Source organism: Polypterus senegalus, chromosome 2, assembly GCF_016835505.1.
Source record: "Polypterus senegalus isolate Bchr_013 chromosome 2, ASM1683550v1, whole genome shotgun sequence".
Lineage (NCBI taxonomy): Eukaryota > Metazoa > Chordata > Cladistia > Polypteriformes > Polypteridae > Polypterus > Polypterus senegalus.
In genome coordinates, this window is record NC_053155.1 from 234,090,899 (window position 1) to 234,117,294 (window position 26,396).

Below are 26,396 nucleotides of genomic sequence, written 5' to 3' on the forward strand. Positions count from 1 at the left end.
GAAGGAAACTTGAGCACACTGTGGAAAGCCAGCAGGAAAACATGTAAACTCCAGGCAAGGAATATCAGCAACGTGACTCCCTGTGAGACAGCGGCGCTACTACTCCGCCACCGTGTCACCCCCTTGTGTGTAATTATTAACGGTATTCTCTATTTAAACGAAATTAACGATTTATCTGTAAAATGTAATATACAGTACATACTTTAATGCATTTCATCATGAAAGTGATATCAAGTATAAATCTAAGGATTCTAAATGTGCAGAGAGTTGGAATATCATACATTTAATGTGCTCTGTGTGGTGATTGCTGCTGTCAGGTCAGGAGGAGGCCCCAGAAAAAAAAGATGGCACAAAAGATGGTATGTGAGACTTTTAAAATGTATCACGTCATTACGATCGGGAATATGCAACACTTGAATATAAATGCACCACAAATGCATTTGTATGTCGGTATTTTGCTTCACCACATCGAACCATTAATTAAGCATCGAAGCACACACATCGATCCCGTAGGATCCTCAAAGCGGCTTTCTGTCACATGTAGATAGCAAGCAGAGACTCTGACGTCACATTTCAACTTTTATCACACTGCGCCCCCGACTTTTTGCTGGTATTACAACTTGCGCACGAATCGCATTAATTTCTGAGGACAAGCTCAGAGGACGCGTCAAATGTGTGGCAGCCATGATGCGTGCACATTCTGAGTGTGAAGTATTAACGAGCCCTTACAGCCAAATTAAAGCTGCCAGTTTACCCAATATAAATTTGCCTTTGATATCCAAAAGCACAACTGCAGTGGCTGAAGAAAAAAAAAAACTTGTGGAGAAGAGAAGACGTGAAGTCCAAACAAACGGTGAACAGCTCAGGATTCAAACCTCGGATCCTGAAACAGTGAGGAAGCAACAAAAAGTACTGGTCCACCTTTGTGTGTCATTGCCTTTGCACACTGCCAGTCTGAGACGGTATGAACGAGAGGTGTGATCAGACCAGGTCACACTATTAAACTGCCACAGAAAAGGTCAATTCTCTACCTCCTCTTTTCAAATTTAAACTCTGTATTCATTTAGCACAAGTAAGTTTATTGATTTGCTGTACAAATCTTCAATATACGGATGTGCAAGAAGAAAAATATAAGCACCCGAGCCTTAAAGATTTGAGGCCGCTGAGCACACTTGCACTACAAACATTGCAATTTAATAACTGACATCATGGTACAAGCTATTTAAACTGCAATACTGTTTGAAATTTCAAATGAAGTAAACATAAAACCCAGATAACCAAAGACACGTGGTCTATACTGGATGCCAGGTCAAACAATATCTAAAATCAATCACAAACATTTCAGTATATATTTTATTAAACATAATAAATAAAAAGTAGATAACAGGAAATGTGTTAGATATTTTCAGTATTTATATGTATTGGAAATTGGCAAAATTTATTTGCAAATGAAATTACAAGTAAAACTATAGTTCAATTTTTCCAAAATAAATGTATCATGAAAAAAGCAATATTACCAGTCATGGTATGTTAAACAAAATATTTCAGTGGAAGAAAATGCTGCATTATGACACTGTCATTGGTTTATTATCTTTTTTAATAAAGTGAAATGCCTAGATAGTATCAGAGAAGAAGGTTCCTTTTGAGGTTATCAAGTTTTTTTTTTCCTTCTTTACAAAAACAGTCATAACTTTTAGACACAGTCACAAAGGTTCCATTATACAGCCAAATATTTTCATACTTCTGCTTGGTATCTGCTACACTGTTATGTGTTTTTCAAACAAGGCCTCTTCTGTTTCATCAGCTTCCAATATTTTCAGATGTCTGTGGAAACAAAAAACATTCATGTACATTAACAAATATGGGTGTTAAAAGCATCATTTAACTGTTAAAACTTAAAAGCTCTGAAACCGCAGTGTTCTTTCTAGAGGTAGAAAAAGATATTATTGCAGGCAACAATGGATATGACGTTTCTGACCTACACTTTCTCTCAGTCACCGTGTCTGCTTATCAATCAAGGCAGGCAGGCTAGCAATTGTGACGGAATTAAACACCCAATCAATCTACCACACAATACAATGACCAGGGTAAGCAATTTATATTCAAATGATTATGCAAGGTGACTGACTGTTGGATGTTACCTTGAGCAATCATACATTTAGCTTTATTTAAAACTTGACATAAAGGCATTTACAAAAATGCACTCCACAGATCAATGGTTTATTGTAATAAAAACAGTTAAAAATAACCTTTCACATTCTATATTTTATAACCATGTCATATTTATTAAGCATTATGGGCTTGAGGTGATAGTGTCATTGGCTCAAAGTACTGGCTCGGTCATCCTCAGAAGCTGCATCAGTCACTTTTAACTTATGCATACTTATTCAGCTGAAATATCTATGTTATATACCCTGACATGGCTATACCTTCTCTAATGTTATTCAATTTGCCACAGTATCAAAAAAGGCATACAAGACATGTTGTAAATATACTTACTATAAGAATTAAGAAGTCCTTCTATAACACACTAATGGAAAAAATACTGCTTTTAAAATTCCCTTAACAGCTGCAGGCAGCACTTCAGACAGCCATCTTAAATAGATACAATTTAGAATATTGTATTAATGTATGAATATTGCATTAATTCTTAGAAACAAATTAAAGCTTTATGTAAAAAAGCAGATAAATACTTTGTATTAATACTTAGGTAGCTTTTCTAACTGATCTTAATATTATTGATGTTTCCCACACATTCATTCACAAATAAAGCTGTAAATGCTTAAAAATATTATCATTATCACAGTGCCCTGTGTTGGCTGGGATTGGCTCCAGCAGACCCCCCGTGACCCTGTGGTTAGGATATAGCGGGTTGGATAATGGATGGATGGATATTATCATTTCTTTCAAATCTGGTACAGTGACAGTCCAATTCAACCACTTAATGAATGCCAAATTTACATCACTATCAGAATATCAAAGAACAAGATATTCTCTATTTCTCATATTATATTATATTATATATATATAAAAAAAACTTAAAGGAACACTTTGAAAACACATCAGATCTCAATGGGAAAAAAATCCTGCTTGATATCTATACTGAGAAGGATTGGGTAACGTGTTAGGAATTAAAGAGTGCCACATAGTTTGATGGAAATGAAAATTATCAACAAAATTTCGCCGTCTTTATGGAAAAAATTAAGCAAGACTTGCATAGATGGTCAACTCTTCATCTCACTTTAGCTGGAAGAATTAACATTAAGATGAACATCCTTCCTAAGCTTCTTTTTAATTTCAAAATATTCCAATATACATCAATAAATTGTTTAAGAAATCAGATTCAACCATAACCTCATTTATTTGGAACCTAAAACATCCACGTATCCAAAGAGTGACCCTACAAAGACCTAAGGCATAAGGTGGCATGGCTCTACCTAACTTTCAGTTTTATTACTGGGCAGCAAACATACAAACTATAAAAACCTGGACATGGACACAAATAGATGAACACTTGGTCTGCAATAGAAATACAATTCTGGAGTTCCTCTTTATATTCCTTGCTTTGCGCCCCAATAAATGCAAATTATCACCAATATACTAATAACCCAATAGTGCTTCACTCACTCAGAATATGGAACCAATGTAAGAAACATTTTAAGATAAAGAATCTTTTATCGGTGGCACCTCTGCACGAGAACCACCTTTTCCACCCTCTCAAATGCATGCAGTTTTTAATGTCTGGAAAACATTTGGGATTAAATCACTTAGAGATCTGTATATAGACAACGTATTTGCATCCTATGAACAATTACATTCTAAATTTAACTTTCCAGCAACACATTTCTTTCACTATCTTCAAATTAGAAACTTTGGTAAACAGAACCTGCCCAATTTTCCTCACCTTCCACCTCCCTCTATGCTGGAAAATATATTAATCAATTCCAAGGACAGCATCTCTGCAATTTATAAAACCATTTTACAGTACCTCCCTTTCAAAGATCCAAGAGGACAATGGGAAAGGGATCTCTCACTCAACATATCAGAAAAGGAATGGAAGGTAGCAATGCAGAGAATTCACTTGAGCTCCATATGCATAAAGCATACAATTATTCAACTCAAAATTATATATCAAGCACATCTGTCTCACTTAAAATTGTCCAAAATGTTTCCAGTGCAGGATCCAACCTGCGGACACTGCAATCAAGTTCCAGCTTCACTGGGTCACATGTTTTGGGCCTGCACCAAATTAACATCATTCTGGACCAACATTTTTAAATGCCTCTCAGACAGCCTTGGTGTGCTTCCAGATGGGCTTAAAGTGGAGAAGGACAAACAAATTGTCATTGCCTTTAATACACTACTGGCACGCAGACTCATCTTGCTCAACTGGAAGAATCCTAAGTCATCTCTTTTAAGTCAGTGGGTAACTGATGTTATATATTATTTGAAATTGGAAAAAATAAAATTGTCACTTAGAGGATCTGTGCAGAAATTTTTCAAAACCTGCCAGGATCTAATCAATAACACTTTAGAATTAGCTTTTAAAGCACTGAGGAAGCAGATTCTCTCCCCATTTTATTTTCTTTTTTCTATTTCTTCTCCATTTATCTATATTCATTTATTAATTTATCTATTTACTTATTTTTACTAGATTTAAGTTTTATTCTGCTGCCTATGCTTGCTTTCTCAGGGGTGGGGGTTGATTTGTTTTCAATCCTATTCTTGTAAAACTGATCTATTTGTATGGAATGTTGTGTGATTTCAATAAAATTTTAAAAAATTAAAAAAAAAAGAAAAGAAAATTATCAACCTACAGAGGGCTGAATTCAAAGACACCCTGAAAATCAAAGTGAAAAAATGATGAGGCAGGCTAGTCCATTTTGCTGAAATTTCATTGCAGTAACTCAGAATCGTACTTTGTACGCATACGCAGTTTGTATGGCCTCCACGTGCTTGTATGAATGCTTGACATCATTGTATGCTCCTAATGAGATGACAGATGGTGTTGTGGGGGATCTCCTCCCAGATCTGGACCAGGGCATCACTGAGCTCTTGGACAGTCTGTGGTGTAACCTGGAGGCATTGGATGGACCGAAACATAATGTCCCAGAGCTGTTCTATTGGATTTAGGTCAGGTGAGCATGGGGGCCAGTCAATGGTATCAATTCCTTCATCCTCCAGGAACTGCCTGCATAATCTCGCCATGAGGCTGGGCATTGTCGTGCACCAGGAGGAACCCAGCACCCACTGCACCAGCACAGAGTTTGACAATGGTTCCAAGGATTTCATCCCAATACTTAATGTCAGTCAAGGTGCCGTTCTCTACCCTGTAGAGGTCTGTGCTTACCTCCATGGATATGCCTCCCCAGACCATCACTGACTCACCACCAAACCAGTCAAGCTGAACGATGTTACAGGTAGCATAACGTTCTCCTTAGCTTCTCCAGACCCTTTCACATCTGTCACATGTGCGGAGGGTGAACCTGCTCTCATCTGTGAAAAGCACAGGGTGCCAGTGGTGGACCTGCCAATTCTGGTATTCTATGTGCCGGGCAGTGAACACAGGGTCCACTAGAGGATGTCGGGCCCTCAGGCCACCCTCATGAAGTCTGTTTCTGATTGTTTGGTCAGAGACATTCACACCAGTGGCCTGCTGGAGGTCATTTTGCTGGGCTCTGGCAGTGCTTATCCTGTTCTTCCTTGGCCAAACAAGCAGATACCGGTCCTGCTGATGGGCTAAGGACCTTCTACTGCTCTGTCCAGCTCTCCTAGAGTAACTGTCTCCTGGAATCTTCTCCATGCCCTTGAGACTAAGCTAGGAGAGACAGCAAACCTTCTGGCAATGGCACATATTGATGTGCCATCCTGGAGAATTTGGACCTCCTGTGCAACCTCTGTAGGGTCCAGGTATCACCTCATGCTACCATTAGTGACGCTGACCGTAGCCAAATGGAAAACTAGTGAAAAAACAGAAACGATAAGGAGGGAAAAATGTCAGTGGCCTCCACCTGTTAAATTATTCCTGTTTTGGGGGATATCTCATTGTCGCCCCTCTAGTGCACCTGTTGTTAATTTCATTAAAACCAAAGCAGCTGAAACTGATTAACAACCCCCTTGCTACTTAACTGACCAGATCAATATCCCAAAAGTTTCATTGACTTGATGCTACACTCTGATTAAAAAGTGTTCCTCCAAAAGAAATTTTGAAAGTACCTTTAGAATCCACAGATTAACTGCAGGCTGCAAAAAGCAGTGGAACATTTAAACTGTCCAGGGGCCTCATGTATAAACGGTGCATACGCACAGAAATGTTGCGTAAGAACCTTTCCACGTTCAAATCGCGATGTATAAAACCTACACTTGGCGTAAAACCACGCACTTTTCCATGCTACCTCATACCATGTCGTATGCAAGTTCTCCGCTCGGTTTTGCAGACTGGCAGCACCCAACGTCAAAGCAATGCTACTGTTCCTGTGTGGTTACACCTTATTTTCCTGACGCGGCTTTATAAATACACTGAAACTAACCGCATATTGTTTATTATTGTAACGCATCTGATTGTAATTAACTTGTAACAATATAATGGTCCAGGGAACAGCCATAGTATTCCAAATACCATAACTGCTTTAGCGTTGTTACTCTCACTTCTCCTTCTTCTTCTTCTTTCAGCTCCTCCCGTTAGGAGTTGCCACAGCGGATCACCATTTTTCATATTACTCTCACTGCACCACTCGGAGTATTTATATCACTGTATCTGAGTGTGAATCACAGCAGCAGCTGATTGGAAAGAGAATTATTGGTATACAGCTTCAAGTACACGCTGTTTCAGCCACGGCTAAACGTTTCAAAGCCTTTTTGTATGGACCTCGCGATTCAGAAAGTTTCATCCCAAGAACTTTAAACGCACTCAATCAATTGCTCCTTGTAGAACTGTTTGTACTTATAAGTACAATCAGCCCACTGTAAACTTGCACTACAGTTATAATATCGCACAAGCTGAGCCACTTTATAAAGCACGTATTTACATATGATGACGATATCATTTTTAAGGTGAAATGCAGCAAAATATGTTTATTATATTATACAGATAAAACTTTAACTTCATTTAAATAATCTATATTCTTCACTGGGAGTCTCATGAAGGATAGAATAATTAAACATGTACTACAAAGATATTTCAATGTTCCTTAAACGTTTTGAGGAATCCGCGCTCCCCAATTCTGATTGGGTATTTGGGGAAAGAAAAGCAAGGACTACAGTGGCGGCTACGCCAATATATCTATACTAATAAAAGGCAAAGCCCTCACTCACTCACTGACTCACTCACTCACTGACTCATCACTAATTCTCCAACTTCCCGTGTGGGTGGAAGGCTGAAATTTGGCAGGTTCATTCCTTACAGCTTCCTTACAAAAGTTGGGCAGGTTTTATATCGAAATTCTACGCGTAATGGTCATAACTGGAAGCAGTTTTTCTCCATTTACTGTAATGGAGATGAGCTTCAACGCCGTGGGGGGAGTTTCGTGTGACATCATCACGCCTCCCACGTAATCACGCAGTACATAGAAAACCAGGAAGACCTCAAAAAGCGCTGAAGAAAACATGCATTATATAATTGAGAAGGCAGCGAAACAATAAGAAGCGAGCGAGTGACATATACAACCATATTCATGAGTTCTGCTACTTGAAACAAAGCACGATGTAAACCTACACTTTAAATTAAGTTCATAGACAGGCTGCGCTGGCGTTTGTAATTTAGTGCCTGCCCATATAAGGCCGTCCGTCAGCGGCAATCCAATAGCAAACTCCCACTAAATATTCACGGGTGAAGGACTGTGCTTATGCAGAGGAAGATGAGATGGTCAGGGTGGTGTTTGGTACAAACTCAGCGAAACTGCGAGAGTTTTAAGTGCCAGGACTAAGGTAACATTAAATACAGCCATGGACATAGCACGAGATGGCACCAGCACAGCTGGGAACCTTCGATGCATGTACACCGAGCGGCTCACGTGAACTGGCGCAGTGCACAGATAAAAGCAACAGTTCCAAAGAGCTGAACAAAACCGAATTACACAATTGAAAAGGCGGCAAAAATATGAAGCGTCTGATACATACAAGCATATTCATAAATCCAAAACAAAGCACACGTTGGAAAAAGTCAATGTCCCGCTAAAGGAAGACAGTGTAAAAAAAACCCGTGCATGCAGTGTGTCAGGTCTCAGATAAAGAAGAAGACGAGCTGTTTATTGATGCAGTAAGAAACGAATCGATGAATGAAACCTGTCATCTTTACAGCGATTGACAAACACGGAATGTAACTTGAACACAACACATCCTACAAATACGAACCTGATTGAAAGAAATAATGATAATCAAATCCTTGATGACAGCAACACTCAGTAACACTCACAAAACAAATACTGTATATTGACAGTCATGTTACGTTATTTTTAAAATGTTCCCTTTTCTTTTCTAGCTTTTTAACACACTACTTCTCCGTTGCGATACGCTGGTATATATATATGTATATATATATAACCCGATCTACATACTCGAATAATGGATACTTTATTAGCCATCAATGATTGTTTTGGTAAAGCCATACTCAGTGTATTCATTAGATGAGCGGTAAAAAGTAAGAGCGAGGGAGGATGACTTATTGAGGCATGCAGGCTGTAGTCTTGCGTCAACTCTATCTGAATTGCGATCACATTTGAAAAATATATCTTTTCAAGTTCTATTTAGTCCATATGTGTCAAACTCAAGGGCGCGGGCCACATCCGGCCCGTGTAATTATATCCGCCCGAGATCATTTTATATACTGTATTATTGTTATTAAAGCCGGGTATATGAAGCGCTGGTAACACAATAAACTACAGATCCCATAATGCAGCGCTTCAGCTGCCTTGCCGAACACTTACCGCGTTAATCAAGTCTACCTTATGATGCTGCAAGTTATTGCGAAGCTAGCTCACACGATGCTGAAGAGAAAAGTTGATTCTGAAAATAGAGCCTTTAAAACCGATGGGAGGCTGAGTATATGTTTACTGAACCCGTGTGTCTCATTTGTGGAGCTAATGTGGCTGTAATTACAGAATTTAATCTAAGACGGCACTATGAGACAAAACATCAGGGTAACCTGAATGAATGCAATGAAGATACAGAAAGCAGATAATTAAATAAGAATCTGACACTTCAGCGGACGTTTTACCCGTGCACAATCACAAAGTGATTTCAAGTGAAGCTGCTTTTATGGGAGACACAAATGCACCAGTGCAACCCTGTTGCCAAGTAATGTTAAACCAAGTCGTCACTACGGTGTTCCCAAATACACACTTTGCTGATAAACTGAGCGCACTGAGTTTGCACGGCGCTTTGGTGACTTTGAAGAACAAAAAAAGTCCGTCTACATGCGGCTCGAACCTTGTGCATGTTTGGTAGCACATATCTGTGTGAGAAGCTCTTCTCAGTGATAAAGACTAACAAAACAGCACACAGGAGTCGCCTCACTGATGAGCACCTGCAATCCATCCTGAGAATCTCCACAACACAGAACCTCACACCAAACAGAAACGAACCTGTGGCCAAAAAGATGCCAGGCGTCCAGCTCTAAAATGACATATGAGCAAAGACAACTGAATGATTTGATTTGTTATTGCTGAAAGGAACACATTTTATTTATATTTCTAGGTTTTGTTATGCAGCATGTTCATATTTGAATTTGTATAATTTTGACAGGATATATTTTTATGGAGAGCAAAATCTTTTGGGATATTTAAAATCTAAGTTTATTTTTATATAAAATTACATAAGAGTAAAGAAATTTGAATGTTTGTTCTTTTAACGTTTACTTTATTTCTAACTTGTATAATTTAGACAGGATATATTTTTATGGAGAGCAAAATATTATAAGTTGTTTAAGGTTTGAGTTGATTTATTCACGAATAATATTCCTGTCTGTTTTTACCATTCCTACCAAAGATATTTCTGTCGACTAAATAAAAATTCCTTCTATTTAAAATTTAAATAGAACTTGAACAAATCGATAGTTCATAATATCCACGCAGACTTGCACGTAAGAGCGGGAGTTATCCGTTTTAACAAGCAGCGTATTGCATTGATACTGAAATAGCTGTGTGTGTATATATGTAGATATGTATGTATATGTATATATATGTGTGTGTGTATGTATGTATATATATGTATTTGTGTGTGTATGTATATGTATGTGTGTATGTATTTATGTGTGTGTGTATATGTATGTGTATATATGTAGATATATATATATGTATGTATATATGTGTATATGTATAGATATGTATATATATATGTTTATGTGTGTGTGTGTAAATATATATATATATATATATATATATATATATATATATATATATATACAACAACACTCATCACTCACAACAGTGACAAAACAATTACATTGACAATCATGTTACGTTATTTTCAAAATGTTTCCTTTTCTTTTTCATTGCTTCTTTAACACACTACTTCTCCGCTGCGAAGCGCGGGTATTTTGCTATATTGAATATAAAACAGAAAGAGAAAATAAAAACACAGCTAAAAACGCAGCGACAAATTTCGGCAAAAGTTAAATGCTTGTATCATGAGCACGAGGCGGCTATGCAGTGTCTGCAACGGACGTGGCCATCCACCGTGCATAAGCTACCTTACTGACATTGCCGGCGAAGGAGCCACCGATTCTTCCTATGCCCAGTGCCACCACAAGCCTAGAGCCACCCCTGAATACTGCTGCAATAAATTATTTCATCAAAGGTTGTACACAATCACTGCGCCGTGAAAGCCATGATTAATAACGTGCTTTAACTCCTATCATCATAAAAATTATATCACGTATACATCTCAGTATTTTAGTTATTCAGAGAGCTGTAATATCACGAATGTAATGGATTCTGTGTCCAGCTGGAGGAAGAGAGCCGGTTTAAGAAGCAAGTAGTAATTCACACACATAGAGCACATAGAAGATCAAATACAAAACAAAGCATTTAACGTGCTACTTTAATTATGAGGTGATTTGAGAAACTGGTTAATTAAACGATTTTAAGATGAAGTTTATGATGTTCTACTTTAAAGATAAAATAAACTACGTGATTAAAGTGGAAATGTCGAGATTGAAGTTGACATTTCGTGCTTTTTCCCCACTGTGTGCCCTTTTATCTCTGTACCCTAATAAGCTTTCATATGACACTCAGACAATGGGCTACGACTCGCCCTTTCACGGCGACTTTGATATGTGACTTTTTTTTTATTTCTGGCACTGTGTGATTTTGTGAACGTGAGCTTTCAAGTTTCTCCAACACGCTATGTCACTCGATCAACTTCCTTTTATTGATTATACCACGGTTTATTTGAACAATTAGTATGTTTTTCCTTTGCCTCCACTTGGTATTCGCTGAAATTCTTATATTTTCCCCCTAGCTTTTCACAGAAGGCTGAGCTTAAGGGCGATTTATATTCATTTGCATATTCAAAGAGGTGTAATTCTGGGAGGAGTTGGGGCGTTACATAAAGCGCGTGCATGAGCGTTACTTTTCACGCTGATCGGAATTTATGTAGCGGAAGAGCGTGGAAGTTGGATGACGCACAAATTCCTGCATCTGGATTTTTCTGTGCGTAAGCACATTTCGGCTTTTTTGCTTACGCCATGTTATAGTGCGAGTTCTACGCACGGCCTTATACATGAGGCCCCAGGATTTTAGAAATGAGATGCAGCGTTGGAAGGTGTCTTTTCTAAAATTGCCTGACGGGCTTCCCAAACCCCACCATCTTTTTGATTTTGAAATCTCTTTACAGTAGAACCTCGGTTCACGGCCATAATTCGTTCCAAAACTCTGGTCATAAACTGATTTGGTCGGGAACCGAAGCAAGTTCCCCAATAGGATTGTATGTAAATACAATTAATCCGTTCCAGACCATACGAACTCTATGTAAATATATACTTTTTTTAAGTTTTTAAGCACAAATATAGTTAATTAAACCATAGAATGCACAGCATAATAGTAAACTACATTTAAAAACATTAAATAACACTGAGAAAACCTTGAACAACAGAGAAAACTAACGCTGCAATAGTTCGCGCTATAGCGCTACCAACCGCTGGCTAAAAGCACTTTTTTAATGAGTTTTAAGCACAGGGAAAAAATGAACATTTGAAAAAATCCGTAATTTAATAAACCACCAAGAAAAATAACATTGCAACAATGCACACTACGAATCGTTTGCTGGAAACACAAGTGAAAACAAAATCAAGCCCAGTGCATTCTTTAACTGCCTTTCTACCTTAATGCGTCCAGCTCTCTCTCGCACTGCGTGTGTCTGCATCTCGCGCTGCCTCTGTGTGTGTGTTGCGCTCCTCTCGCGCTGCCTGTGTGTCTGCATCTCCCGCTGCCTCTGTGTGTGTGCGTCGTGCTCTCTCGCGCTGCCTGAGTGTCTGCATCTCACGCTGCCTGTGTGTGTGTGCGTCTCTTTTGCGCTGCCTGTATGTGTCGCGCTCTTACTCGCGCTGCCTGTGTGTGTGTGTCGAGCTCTCTCGCTGCACAGGAAATGCACAGGGAGAGACTGAACGTGTACAAACCGAAAGGGAAACTGGCTTGTTCATATACCAAGTGTGTGGTCGTGAACCGAGGGAAAAGTTTGGCGAACTTTTTGGTCGTAAACCGAGACGTTTGTGAAACGAGGTTCCACTGTACTAGGAGGAAAGATCATGTTATATGATGGCCTTTTCAGATTCCCATTTTACAACTGCAGTACAAAATGTTTGAACTTATGATTTGTATGGGGTACTTCAAACCTGTGCACATTCCTGAATTTTATTACACCATGTATCCTATTTGTTATAATTGTGTATTAATGCTATGGAAAAGTGTTTCCTTACTACCAGTTATGAATATTCTTTGGTCAACATACCAGTTCAGGTTTGTAAAACTTGTTCAAATGAAAACCATAACCTCAACATCCCCCCCACCCCCACCCATTTTTTTTTTACATTTGACAGTGAATTATAGCCACCATTAACATTATAGGAATAACTTTTGTTATCATGATACCCAAGTTGTACTTACAAAATGCTTTTAAGAAGGAAAAAGATCATTGTTTGCTAGTTGAGTGCTTTAAGTGGGTAGGTAGGTTATTGGAAGTGTAGATTATAATTTTGAAAGGTGTGCAGCTACCATTATGATTGTGTGTTTTAAGAAGGAATAATTTGTTTTACTACTAGATAAATGATGTCACAACAGATGAAGACTTGTCTAATTCTGTTGAGTTAGCAGCAAGCACTCAAGAGTGTCTCAGGCTCCTTCAAAATATACGTTGACCACTACAGCAAGGGAGATGTGGTTTTGGATGTTGCTCATTGGTATGTTTTCTAGCAGACAAGAAGCCATTTTGAAAGGTACAGTCTTGGCTCTGTTAGTTGGACATGTAATTGTGTTCAGTTGATCTAATTGGTGAATTGACACAGATTATTAAATAACCTAGTTTTAAAAAGGACTGGGAGCACTGGAAATTTTAGGGGCCATACAGCATCATCCTAAAGTATTAAAATCTGTGTTCACAAATATGGGGAAAGAACTCACTGCATCAGATGTAGAAAGATTTTTACAGTGTCAATGTCTGAAATCAGAAGCAATCGCTTTCAACGAGAAAGCTGCACACTCAGATTCTGGAGAGATTATAATGTCTCAACTTGTTAAAAACTTGTATACTAAATATTATTTCATATAATCAATTTATATGAACCTTTACTTCGATAATATACACATTGTTTGCATTATGTGCGCACCGTACTGTGGAATTCTTCCAATTTACGTGTCTTATTGTCGAACACATCCAGTGTTCCTATTTATCCCCCACTATACAGCGGCTGAATTTGATTTATAATAACAATAATAACAATAATAATAATTCCTTACATTTATACAGCGCCTTTCTTACTACTCAAAGCACTTTGCAGAATATAAAAAGAAAAAAACTGAAGGGAAGTCTCTGGACGCGAACCTGTGATTGTTTAACTGCAAAGCGGCAATCTTACCCCTGTACCACCTAATCTTATTGCTAAATATGGCACCTTATAATTTTGAGCACTACCTAATTATTTTAAATTGTCATAAATAATATAAAAGATTTTTTAAAAGTCACCTTGGAGCAAAGAAGTAATTACTATTATTATTTTTTGTAAGTCAATCCAAAATTATGCCTTTTTTTTTAGATCAGCAAAAAAATATATTTTTTGGTGTGCCACAGAATTTTACTAATTAGTTTAAATGTGTCATGGGATGAAAAAGGTTAAAAATTACACTGATTTGGATATATATACCGGTTTAGGTAGACATATGCTGGTTCAGATATACTGTATATATGTTGGTTCGAATATATATAAATCCGTTCAGATAGACCAGTTTTGATATATTTACAATGGTTTTATATATATATATATATATATATATGTACAAACCAATATTTTTTTACTGAACAGCCCCTCATTTTATACACACAGTGGTGTGAAAAACTATTTGCCCCCTTCCTGATTTCTTATTCTTTTGCATGTTTGTCACACAAAATGTTTCTGATCATCAAACACATTTAACCATTAGTCAAATATAACACAAGTAAACACAAAATGCAGTTTTTAAATGATGGTTTTTATTTAGAAAAAAAAAAAAATCCAAACCTACATGGCCCTGTGTGAAAAAGTAATTGCCCCCCGAACCTAATAACTGGTTGGGCCACCCTGACAACTCCAAAGTCTTCATTTTGTTTTTCTTCAGCCATTCAGAGGTGGATTTGCTGGTGTGTTTTGGGTCATTGTCCTGTTGCAGCACCCAAGATCGCTTCAGCTTGAGTTGACGAACAGATCGCCAGACATTCTCCTTCAGGATTTTTGGTAGACAGTAGAATTCATGGTTCCATCTATCACAGCAAGCCTTCCAGGTCCTGAAGCAGCAAAACAACCCCAGACCATCACACTACCACCACCATATTTTACTGTTGGTATGATGTTCTTTTTCTGAAATGCTGTGTTCCTTTTACGCCAGATATAACGGGACATTTGCCTTCCAAAAAGTTCAACTTTTGTCTTATCAGTCCACAAGGTATTTTCCCAAAAGTCTTGGCAATCATTGAGATGTTTTTAGCAAAATTGAGACGAGCCCTAATGTTCTTTTTGCTTAACAGTGGTTTTGGAAATCTGCCATGCATGCCGTTTTTGCCCAGTCTCTTTCTTATGGTGGAGTCGTGAACACTGACCTTAATTGAGGCAAGTGAGGCCTGCAGTTCTTTAGACGTTGTCCTGGGGTCTTTTGTGACCTCTCGGATGAGTCGTCTCGGCGCTCTTGGGGTAATTTTGGTCGGCCGGCCATTCCTGGGAAGGTTCACCACTGTTCCATGTTTTTGCCATTTGATAATGGCTCTCACTGTGGTTCGCTGGAGTCCCAAAGCTTTAGAAATGGCTCTATAACCTTTACCAGACTGATAGATCTCAATTACTTCTGTTCTCATTTGTTCCTGAATTTCTTTGGATCTTGGCATGATGTCTAGCTTTTGAGGTGCTTTTGGTCTACTTCTCTGTGTCAGGCAGCTCCTATTTAAGTGATTTCTTGATTGAAACAGATGTGGCAGTAATCAGGCCTGGAGGTGGCTACGGAAATTGAACTCAGGTGTGATACACCACAGTTAGGTTATTTTTTTAACAAGGGGGCAATTACTTTTTTACACAGGGCCTGTAGGTTTGGATTTTTTTCTCCCTAAATAATAAAAACCATCATTTAAAACTGCATTTTGTGTTTACTTGTGTTATATTTGACTAATGGTTAAATGTGTTTGATGATCAGAAACATTTTGTGTGACAAACATGCAAAAGAATAAGAAATCAGGAAGGGGGCAAATAGTTTTTCACACCACTGTATTTATATATAGATATAGATATAGATATATAGATAGAGAGAGAGAGAGAAGTGTTAATAGCAATGTTGTACAAACTGTTAAGTCACAGAATGATTGGGCAGATCACGGTATAACTGAAAATTCTGTAAGTTAAACAAAATGCCTGTATAATGCATTTCCATATAATTTTCAGACTGAAACCTATTTTAGCAAATAAAAGAATAATTGATTAATTTAATGACAAATGTAATTAACACTGACACAACTTTTATCTGTGAAAATGTTTGTTAGGTACTCAAAACATTAACTGCAGGTGTTCACCTTGACTACACCAATAACAGTATAGCTTTGCTCTATCTTTCTCATACTGCATCAAATATAGTACAGGGTGGGCCATTTATATGGATACACCTTAATAAAATGGGAATGGTTGGTGATATTAACTTCCTGTTTGTGGCACATTAGTATATGTGAGGGGGGAAACTTTCCAAGATGGGTGGTGACCATGGTGGCCATTTGGAAGTCGGCCATTTTGGATACAACTTTTGTTTTTTCAATAGGAAGAGGGTCATGTGACACATCAAACTTATTGGGAATTTCACAAGAAAAACAATGGTGTGCTTGGTTTTAACGTAACTTTATTCTTTCATGAGTTATTTACAAGTTTCTGACCACTTATAAAATGTGTTCAATGTGCTGCCCATTGTGTTGGATTGTCAATGCAACCCTCTTCTCCCACTCTTCACACACTGATAGCAACACACGGGAGAAATGCTAGCACAGGCTTCCAGTATCCGTAGTTTCCGGTGCTGCACATCTCGTATCTTCACAGCATAGACAATTGCCTTCAGATGACCCCAAAGATAAAAGTCTAAGGGGGTCAGATCGGGAGACCTTGGGGGCCATTCAACTGGCCCATGATGACCAACCCACTTTCCAGGAAACTGTTCATCTAGGAATGCTCGGACCTGACACCCATAATGTGGTGGTGCACCATCTTGCTGGAAAAACTCAGGGAACGTGCCAGCTTCAGTGCATAAAGAGGGAAACACATCATCATGTAGCAATTTCACATATCCAGCGGCCTTGAGGTTTCCATTGATGAAGAATGGCTCCACTATCTTTGTACCCCATATACCCCACCATACGATCAATTTTTTTGTTCCAACAGTCTTGGAGAGATCTGTCCAATGTGGGTTAGTGTCAGACCAATAGCGGTGGTTTTGTTTGTTAACTTCACCATTCACATAAAAGTTTGCCTTTTATGAACAAAATCTTCTGCGTAAACTGTGGGTCCTGTTCCAATTTTTGTTTTGCCCATTCTGCAAATTCAGTGCGCCGATCTGGGTCATCCTCGTTGAGATGCTGCAGTAGCTGGAGTTTGTAAGGGTGCCATTTGTGAGTAGCTAATATCCGTCGAAGGGATGTTCGACTAATGCCACTCTCCAGTGACATGCGGCGAGTGCTATGCTGTGGGCTCTTGCTGAATGAAGCTAGGACAGCCACTGATGTTTCTTCATTAGTGACAGTTTCATGCGTCCACATTTTGGCAAATCCAACACTGAACCAGCACACTATTGTTTTTCTTGTGAAATTCCCAATAAGTTTGATGTGTCACATGACCCTCTTCCTATTGAAAAAACAAAAGTTGTATCCAAAATGGCCGACTTCCAAATGGCCACCATGGTCACCACCCATCTTGAAAAGTTTCCCCCCTCACATATACTAATGTGCCACAAACAGGAAGTTAATATCACCAACCATTCCCACTTTATTAAGGTGTATCCATATAAATGGCCCACCCTGTAGAAGACAAATGTTCTTTTCTTACCAATCAAACAGAACGTTTTACCACTCTGTGCAATTTCCTTAAAATGCCATTAAAGGAATGGCTCACTTTTTTCATATAGTTCACATATAGTGGATTCAGAAAAAATTCAGACCTTTGTCTTTTTTAAGCATACTTTTTGCTATGTTGCAGCCTTGTGCTAAAATCATTTAAATCATTTTCCCCACCACCACATCAAACAACACCTAATACCCCAAAATAAAGTGAAAGCTGGATTTTAGAAATTTTTACAAAACATTAAAAGTTAAAAACTGAAATATCACATTGACACAAGTATTCAGACCTTTTATTTAATACATACTTAAAACACAAGCTTTGCACACCTGGATAGAGGGATTTTCTTCCATTGTTCTCTGTGAATCCTTTCAAGGTTCGTCAGGTTGAATGGACACTGTCAGTGGTCAGCTATTTTTAGGTCACTGCAGAAATGTTCTGGGCTCTAGATGAGTAACACAGAAAAGCATACTCAAAGATGTCCCTAAGCCACTTCTGTGTTGTCTTTGCTTTATGTTCAGGATGAATGTACTGTTGGCAGAGGAGTCTTCAACCAAGTCTGTGGCCCAGAGCACTCTGGAGCAGGTTTTCATTAAGGATATCCCTGTACTTTGCTCTGTTCAGCTCTCCTTCAACCCCATCCAGACTCCTAATCCCACTGCATGATGCTGCCACCACCATGCTTCACTTCGGTGTCTTTTACTGATGACAGGCTTTTGTTCAGCCACTCTGTCAGAAACTCCAGGTAGGTGGAGTGTTGCAATGAAACAAGAAACTCCCAGAAATGCAATGTTCACATAAGTTCACTCTAGTGGAGCTCCAGAGAACCTAGGAATCTTGATTACTTTTTTTTACAAAGGCCCTTCTCCCATGATGGTTCAGTTTGGCCATGCGGCCAGTTCTAGTCATGGTTGTTCCGAACTTCTTCCGTTTAAGAATTATGAAGGCCACTGTGGTGTGGAGAACCTTCAATGTTGCAGGCTTGCTTTTGTAGCGCCTTTCTCAGATCTGTGCCTCAACACAATCTGGTCCCTTAGCTCCGCAGGCAATTTCTTCGACCTCTTGGCTTAGTTTTTGCTCTGATAATCATTGTCAACTGTGGGACCTTATATAGACAGGTGTGCGTCATTCCTAATCCAACAACTGGACTGACTACAGATGGACTCAAAACAAAGTGTCAAAACTTCTCAATGATGATCAATAGACTGGGATACACCTAACCTAAATTTCAAGTGTCATCGTACAAGGTCTGAATACCTGTGCCAGTGTGGGATTGCAGTATTTTATTTTTTAATACATTTGCAAAAACTTTTTGGAGTATTGAGTGTAGCTTTATGTAGTGTGGCATACAGCTGGGTCCTTTGCTCGTCCAGGACACCACCATGCTGGAAGGACTGGGGGAGGGAGCATATCCAGAGCAGTACCCCCCCTGGAGTGCTAGGTGGCAGCCCCCATAGTTCGCAGAGGTGCCTTGGACACCCAAAGGGCTCCTTTGGAAGTGGAGTTGGATACAGCCCTGTTGGGTTCCATGGGTGCCACCAGAAGGTTCTGCAGTTACTACTGAGCCTGGTCTGCAGCTCTTCCACCATACCCTTAAGTACTGCTGGAAAGGAGCCAGCAGACACTACTCTGGGAGCCAGAGTTGGGAGGAGGGAGACGAGCTTGACCAAAGGAGAAGAGGAGGAAAAAAAAGAATTGTGTATTGTGCTTGAACTGTGTCATACTTGTGGGGAACATTTCCCACAGAAAAGAAAAATAACGTGTGCCTCCTGCGTCTGTCTGTGTCAGGTTCAGGTGGCCTTAGTGTTCCACAGTAGGAAAAATTAGATGATTTTAGCACAAGGCTGCAACAGCAAAATGTGAAAAAGGTGAAGGTGCCCGAGTATTTTCTGAATCCACTGTACAAACCAATACCCAAAAGACATTACCTTTAAGACTTGAATACACTAACACATTTCCTGTTTCTTTTCACATGCTTGTTTTGTTTTTTAGATGTTTCCATGTTTTCAAAGATTTTTTAGCATGAGAGTCAAACAATATTCTCAAAATGCATACCAGAAAAATTCCATCCAGTGTACTACTGTGCTGTGCAAGCAGGCGCTTATTAAAGAACCTCCATATTTTATTTGGAATTTCCCCGTGGGATTAATAAAATGTTATCTGATCGAATATCTCCCACTACTATGTCAAACTCTGTATTATCAAAGAATCCAATGTCTCTACCTATGGGAAGATAGAAGTTTCGTTTTAAAAGATGGTGTCCAGGCAGTTACTTCTGTGGTTTATTAGTAGATTGCAAGTTGGAGTTCTGACTTCAAATAAGTGCTTTGTGTACTTTTGTTAATTTTACAAATAAGCAAAACGTTTGGAGATTATACTTAACATGAAAATAAAACAAAAATCAAAGAGAAACAAAAAACATATTCCAGGCCTAGAATAATGAGTCATTATGTTGGAAAATGCCATTTACAGGCGACTTGGCGGTTACACCAGCTCCAGCTCCACATCTACCAGCTCCCCAGCAAGGTTCAGATATCCAATGAGATTTAGGAGCAGTTCTCTACTCATCAGATCATCTAGTTGGTGCAACAAATGATTCCACGCTAGGCTGTCAACACTCCAAATTATGGATCTAAGGATTAATGAGAATTTCACTGTATCCTGGAACTCTTTTCCAGTGTGAAACAGGACTCATCTGACCAGGCAAAGTTTTTCCAAACCTCCAGTGTCTAGTGCTCTTGCTATTTTAAATGTTTAATCATTCTTCCACTTAACTGCATATATATGTACCATCACCTGCCTTATCATTTTAAAATTTAACTATTGGCTCTGACTATCTTACTGAAAGAGCAGTCAAGTACTGGGACAGGTACGTGTATTTAAAGCAGTAACAGAGTAAGGTTTCATTTCACAATGAATAGGGTAATCATGAAAGTCTCTTATATACAACTGATTGCCCACTATGCATAATTTTTCAAGTTTATTAAAAAGAGAAAACTTTATGCACACACTTAAATATAAACTATGATTGTCTCCCTGTCTACAAGATATGATTTCAGGAATTCTAATGTGTTAGTTTTCATTGTCAGACCATTTTGGGTGTATATCAAATTATTTACATCAGCCATCACAGTATTTTAATAAGTGTTTCATTTCAGTGAACTTAGCATTCGTATCGATGGATGTTAAGAATGAACAAATCAGAAAGGTTTGTTTTTTTGGGCAACAGCTCCCTCTAGTGCTGCCATATAGCAAATATGCACTCATATCTGTATTTGAAGATAAAAAGTAGAAAAAAAACCACTGAATTCTTGGATGCAACAATAATGAATTATCCTTTAATTTAAAATATAAAAAGATCAAAATAAATATTCTTTCTACATGCCTTCCAGTGTTATTTTTAAAAACAATCTGAAATGGGTTTCTTTGTATAGCATTTTGATTATTAATAAATGTCACAGCTTTTGTTCGAATTTCTATTATGAAACAGCTGTACCAAACACTAAAATGAACAAAGAAATGGATGACTGAAATCAAAATCAAAATTTTTTAAGTCAGTGACCAGAGATTACCTGTGATGTACACTTTAAGAGGGCAGTTACAGATCTAGAAAATATAACATTAGAAGAATGGTCCAAAATCTTTAGTCAATGTGTATTAGTATAAAATTTAAAAAAAAACTTGTTTTTGAAATAATAAGGTTATAATAAAAGGTGTTAGATTTCTTTTGGGGGCATAACATATTGCTAATTATCTGTTCTGTTTATATTTATCATTTTTCAAGGGATTCAGTAATTGTTGAAGCTACTATAGACATACACAGATTCTTTAGAGCAAGACCTTGTGCTCATGCATTTCACACAGAACTTGCCATGGGTTTGTATGTATGCCATACAGAGTTAGTAATTCCTGAAACTTCTAATTTTTAATGTGCAAATATTCCTTACATATTTATCTGTTAAGCATTCTCTTACATGTTGGAACAACAGCCAACATCATTTTGTAAATCACTATTTTATAATTATGCCAGTATTGTTGCTTAGGAATTGATTTTTTTTTCATAGTTTATGATTTATTAAGATTGCTGTATGCAAAGGATATCATTGACCTGTTGATATTGCTTTTGACTGGAACTCACAGCTGCAGAATTGGGCAATCAACTGTTCATCGAAGTTTTGTAAGTGCCCAACAGGTGTCAAGGACATGGGGTGTGCTATGACCCATATTTACCCTGCTCTTTAAAAGAAACTTCACAAAATTTTGCAAAATTGGAGTATATTTTTTGCTTCAATAATAAAATATTTAGTGAATTTTTATTCAGGTTTGTTCATTTCATTCAATTAAGCTGCCGATTTGTAGCTATGTTGAGAAATTAAAAGAAACACACAATCATCAGTTCTTTCAAATGTTTATAGTGGGCTGACTGCTTTTAATCCTGAATCTGAAAAGTAAAAATCAGTGATGCACCTCAAAGATTACAAACAATAATGAAAGATCACTTGAATTCTGTAGGCATCTGTTCAAAAAGAAGTAAAAAAATTCACACTTACAATCGCTTATATTCTTTCACTATAAGGAAGCTTATTTAACTATTTCACAGATATTGCCCACTGCCGTTGGCCAGATAATGTATGCGGGTGCTTCAGTAAAAGAGAATATTGTAATGACTCAGGGGGTGCGAGAGATAGAGAAATGGAATTAGCCACTTTACACTAACTTCTAGTGAAGTCGGCCTAAAATAACTTTTCTCGTCTCTTCAGTGGCCACTTCCATGATGCCATATCCAGATGATCAGTGGCAATACAGGCACATAGCAGCTTTGTTCTTTGCCTGTTCAAGCGTCCAACCTGACTCCACCTTACTCCGCTTACCCAGGGACAAAAGAAACCACATATACCACTCCTTCCTCTGGTTCTTTGCCACTGGCTATGCATCAAAGCTTATGAACTCTGGCAGTAGGGAGACACATCTGAAGTAATAATAATAAATTTTAGTTATGTGTAGGCGCCTTTCTAAACATTCAAGGACACCGAACAATAGATAAAACACAGATTATAAACAAAACTAAAATACAAAATTTTAAATCAGACAGATCAATTGTAATCAAAGAGAAATGAAGGTGGCTTGCCTTTTTCAAAAATCTAAAGCGCTGATTAAATATATGATATATGTAACTCAGACTTTCTTTTATTTGTACAAAGTACAAGAAACTCAGATCTGCTCTTTTCACATTCAGCATGTCTATGTAAAAGAACACAGAATATAATAACTGAAAAGTAGGCAAAAAAAATCATAGGATTTAATCTGTTATAACAAGCAAAGGCAGAATGTAACGGTTGAAGAAAAACAATAGCAGAAGCAAAAGTAGGATTATAAGCAGAATATAGCTTGGCCCTGGAGGCTTGCCATACAAAAAACCCACCCACAACTGTGAGCTGACAAGAGAAGAAGAAATGTATTCTTACTTTAGGAAAGTAAAAGGTATTTGATAACTTTAAAGGTTTTTTAATTCACCTATGGACCTGGTTCCCTTCAGTCCGGTTTCTCTATATACTTAAATAAAAAAAAATAAAAAAAAACCTTGATGTAACATTTACTGTACTATCCTCTGCTCTGTAGACTGGATGTACCTTATTTTATACCATATACACATTACCACTTTAAATTACAGCATTCGGTGTAAGAATACGTTTACTTAGATAAGTCGTTCTTAAATTCAGTCCTGGAGATCTTCTGTGGATGCGGGTTTTTGTTTCAACCAGTTTCACAATCAATTAGTAAAGTGTATCTTCAATTGACCTCACTAGTTGACATTTTTTACCTTCACATACGGATATACTGTATGTATTCTTAAGTGTGAGATTTATATTAGGAATTACAAAATGTTTGTATTTTGCCATATCTTAAAATGGCAAAACCAGATAAAGCATTTACTTTTTAATCCATCTTTACTGTGGACTTTGCTCTCTTTAATTAATTGTCTTCAAATACTGACAAGCAAGACTGACGCCAGTGCAAACAACACTAAATGTTCAAAGTCGGCTTTTTAAGCGGGACTCACTTATGTGTTTGTTAGTAAATAACTGCTTAAATAACCAGGTCCCATATTTATCAGGTGCCTCAGAGTAGGAGAACAATCCTAATTGGCAGAAATTTCTCAAGAGTGACGCAAAGGTGGCCCTACTCTTAGTAGTCGGAGTAAAAAAATGTTATCCATTATTCTAATTTAGGAAATTACTCTCAACTCCAAAAAATAAATAAAATAAAAAATACAATATAAAAAGTGCAAAAACCAAGTGGAGACAATTCTCCAATTGAGTAGATAATAGTTTCTGTGAAGTTGTACACAAGTGAATTAGGCTGTTTAAGAAAGCCATGGGGTTGGGGGCAAGAGTTGCTGTGATACACCATTTCGGACATATTTGAGGGAAGAAAAAAAAAAACCCAAAAAAACACTGCAAAATGGTACTGGTATGCAATACAACATTTTAATGGCAAAAATCACCGTTCTTTAATTATAGCAAAAAGGAAATGAATGATTTTATGCAGTTTATTTATTTAATTTTGCATTATTGCTCGATCCCGTCAACTGTTCCAAACCAATGGGGCTGAATTTCAACGGTTACGTTTTTTTAAATTTCCATTTCATAATATTTCTCTTGTAATTTTAGTACTTTCAGCTGCATTTTTATTTTCTCTCTTTTCAGCTGATCCAAAGTAATTTTGTCAGGATTATCAGTGGAAATAATGGAAGGCAGACTGGGCATCTCAGTAATGTCTGAACATTCAGCTACAATGGCTTCAATCAACAAGGAATTCTTCTGGGCGGGAAGGAGTTTGTTTCTGCAGATTAAAAAAATTACTGTTTAAAAAATGGAAGTATATATGTGTACACTTTTTTGTTTTAAACTTATTTGTGGTGCAAATAAAGCATTACCTTCCTTAGTCTAGTCCATTGTTTTCCTTTTTAAATTATATAATCACCACCTTTTGAGGTTAAGTTTGGGGGGAATGCTTAACAGCCTTCCACTAATTTGGTCTGGAGAAGGATTTTAGTTTAGTGAAAAACATCCTTATCTAATCTAAAATAACAATGTTGAATTTATTTGTTAAATCTAAATTTCAATTAAAAACATCAGTCATTTTATTTTCTTAACCAACATGTTCCATTGAAGGTTTGAAAGAAACAAATACAAATCATCTCTTCCTTTTACTTAGGCAGTTTAGCCCCCTCACTATCCTAACATGTAGTTTGAGGACATACAAGTAATAAGAGAAATTCTGCAAGACTACTTATATAAACTCCTTTGGGACAAAATTAACAGGAACTTATAAATACTGTTATTTGTCAGTTGCTTCATGAAAAGTGGACCCAAGATTTCATACATTATTGACCTGTTATCTATCCATTACATTCAGGCATACATTATATGTTTCACATTTTGATGCATTGATTGACTAACCATCAGGCAGTCCATGTCATGATATTAGCACTCTTTGATATAACTAGACTATACTGTTTAATAGGATGCTTGCTTAATCTGAGAATTAGGGAAATCTTAACCTATCCCCGACGGAATGGGGCATCAGCCAGCAACCAGACCTGAAAAGACCATCAGTCAGGGCTCATTCATGCACACCACAGCCACACAGGGTTAATTTAGAGCGGTCAGTTAACCTTGTATGCATGGCTTTAGGCATATGGAAGGATATGGAGAAAAATCCATGTAGTCAAGTCAGACAACACGCAAACTGCACACACACAACTACCGGGTACAGGATTCAAACCCAAAATAATAGTTCAATGAGGCAGTACCGCTAACCACTGCTCCATCTTGCCATTACACCCCAATTCTTAGTGGTTTAAAATAATCATTTTTGTTGATCTGTGTTTCTTTTTTTCCTGAAATTATAATTAAATTTTTAATTAGGTGTTTTTATTACAATTAATTACCATATACCTTTAATGCATAAGAATTAGATTAACAATTGGTACCTAGAGCTTCATGAGGTGTAAATCTATCTGGCAAAACTGCAGAGAAAGCTAGATAAGCTTCTGAGCCTTCATCAAAGTAGCACTCTTGTCACTTTGGCTTGCTGACTCTGATTTGACAAGCTGCTTCTATACATCATTTGTTTGATTACTATCAACTCTGAAGTGTCACATTGTCCAAGAACTTCAATACCTTATTATATATAACTAGCTTTGGCCTGTATAACTCAAAGTGCTGATACAAAAATTAAAATTCAGCGCAAACTTTAGTCTGCCAATAAATGTAATATGAGTTATAACTGGCCATAGAAAATGCGTATCATCTCTCTCTCTCACACACACACACACACACACACACACACACAAACCAGCTAACTTCTAAAATTATGTTAAAAATAGTTTAAGAATACTTCAATTTTTATTTTTATTTAAGGATAAACAAACAAAACAGAACAGAAAGTCAATTACTGTTTCACATTGAGGTATGTACTTTGTACATCTAAAATATCCAGACAATAATTTAATGGGCCACTAGCAAAAAAAATCATTTAAAAACTTGTCAAGATAGAAAAGATTTTGACTTCTTGTGTTGATTCCACTGTAAAAGTGTTGCTTTAACACCATTTTTAATTACTAATAATT

At 37.5% G+C, this 26,396-nt stretch overlaps 1 protein-coding gene across 2 annotated transcripts in view; it reads right to left on the reverse strand.

Annotated features, from left to right (window-relative positions):
* Window positions 1-1,335: 1,335 nt before the first annotated feature.
* The window catches only part of mzt1 (mitotic spindle organizing protein 1), a 39,187-nt gene continuing 14,126 nt past the window's right edge, over window positions 1,336-26,396 (reverse strand). The window contains exon 3 of one of the 2 annotated variants that reach the window (XM_039745334.1): window positions 1,336-1,824. In XM_039745334.1, the coding sequence (XP_039601268.1) occupies window positions 1,801-1,824 (24 nt within the window). In that variant the 3' untranslated portion in view covers window positions 1,336-1,800. Of the gene's footprint in view, window positions 1,825-24,235; window positions 24,605-26,396 lie in introns of those variants that run through there. The other variant, XM_039745333.1, reaches the window with a different exon arrangement.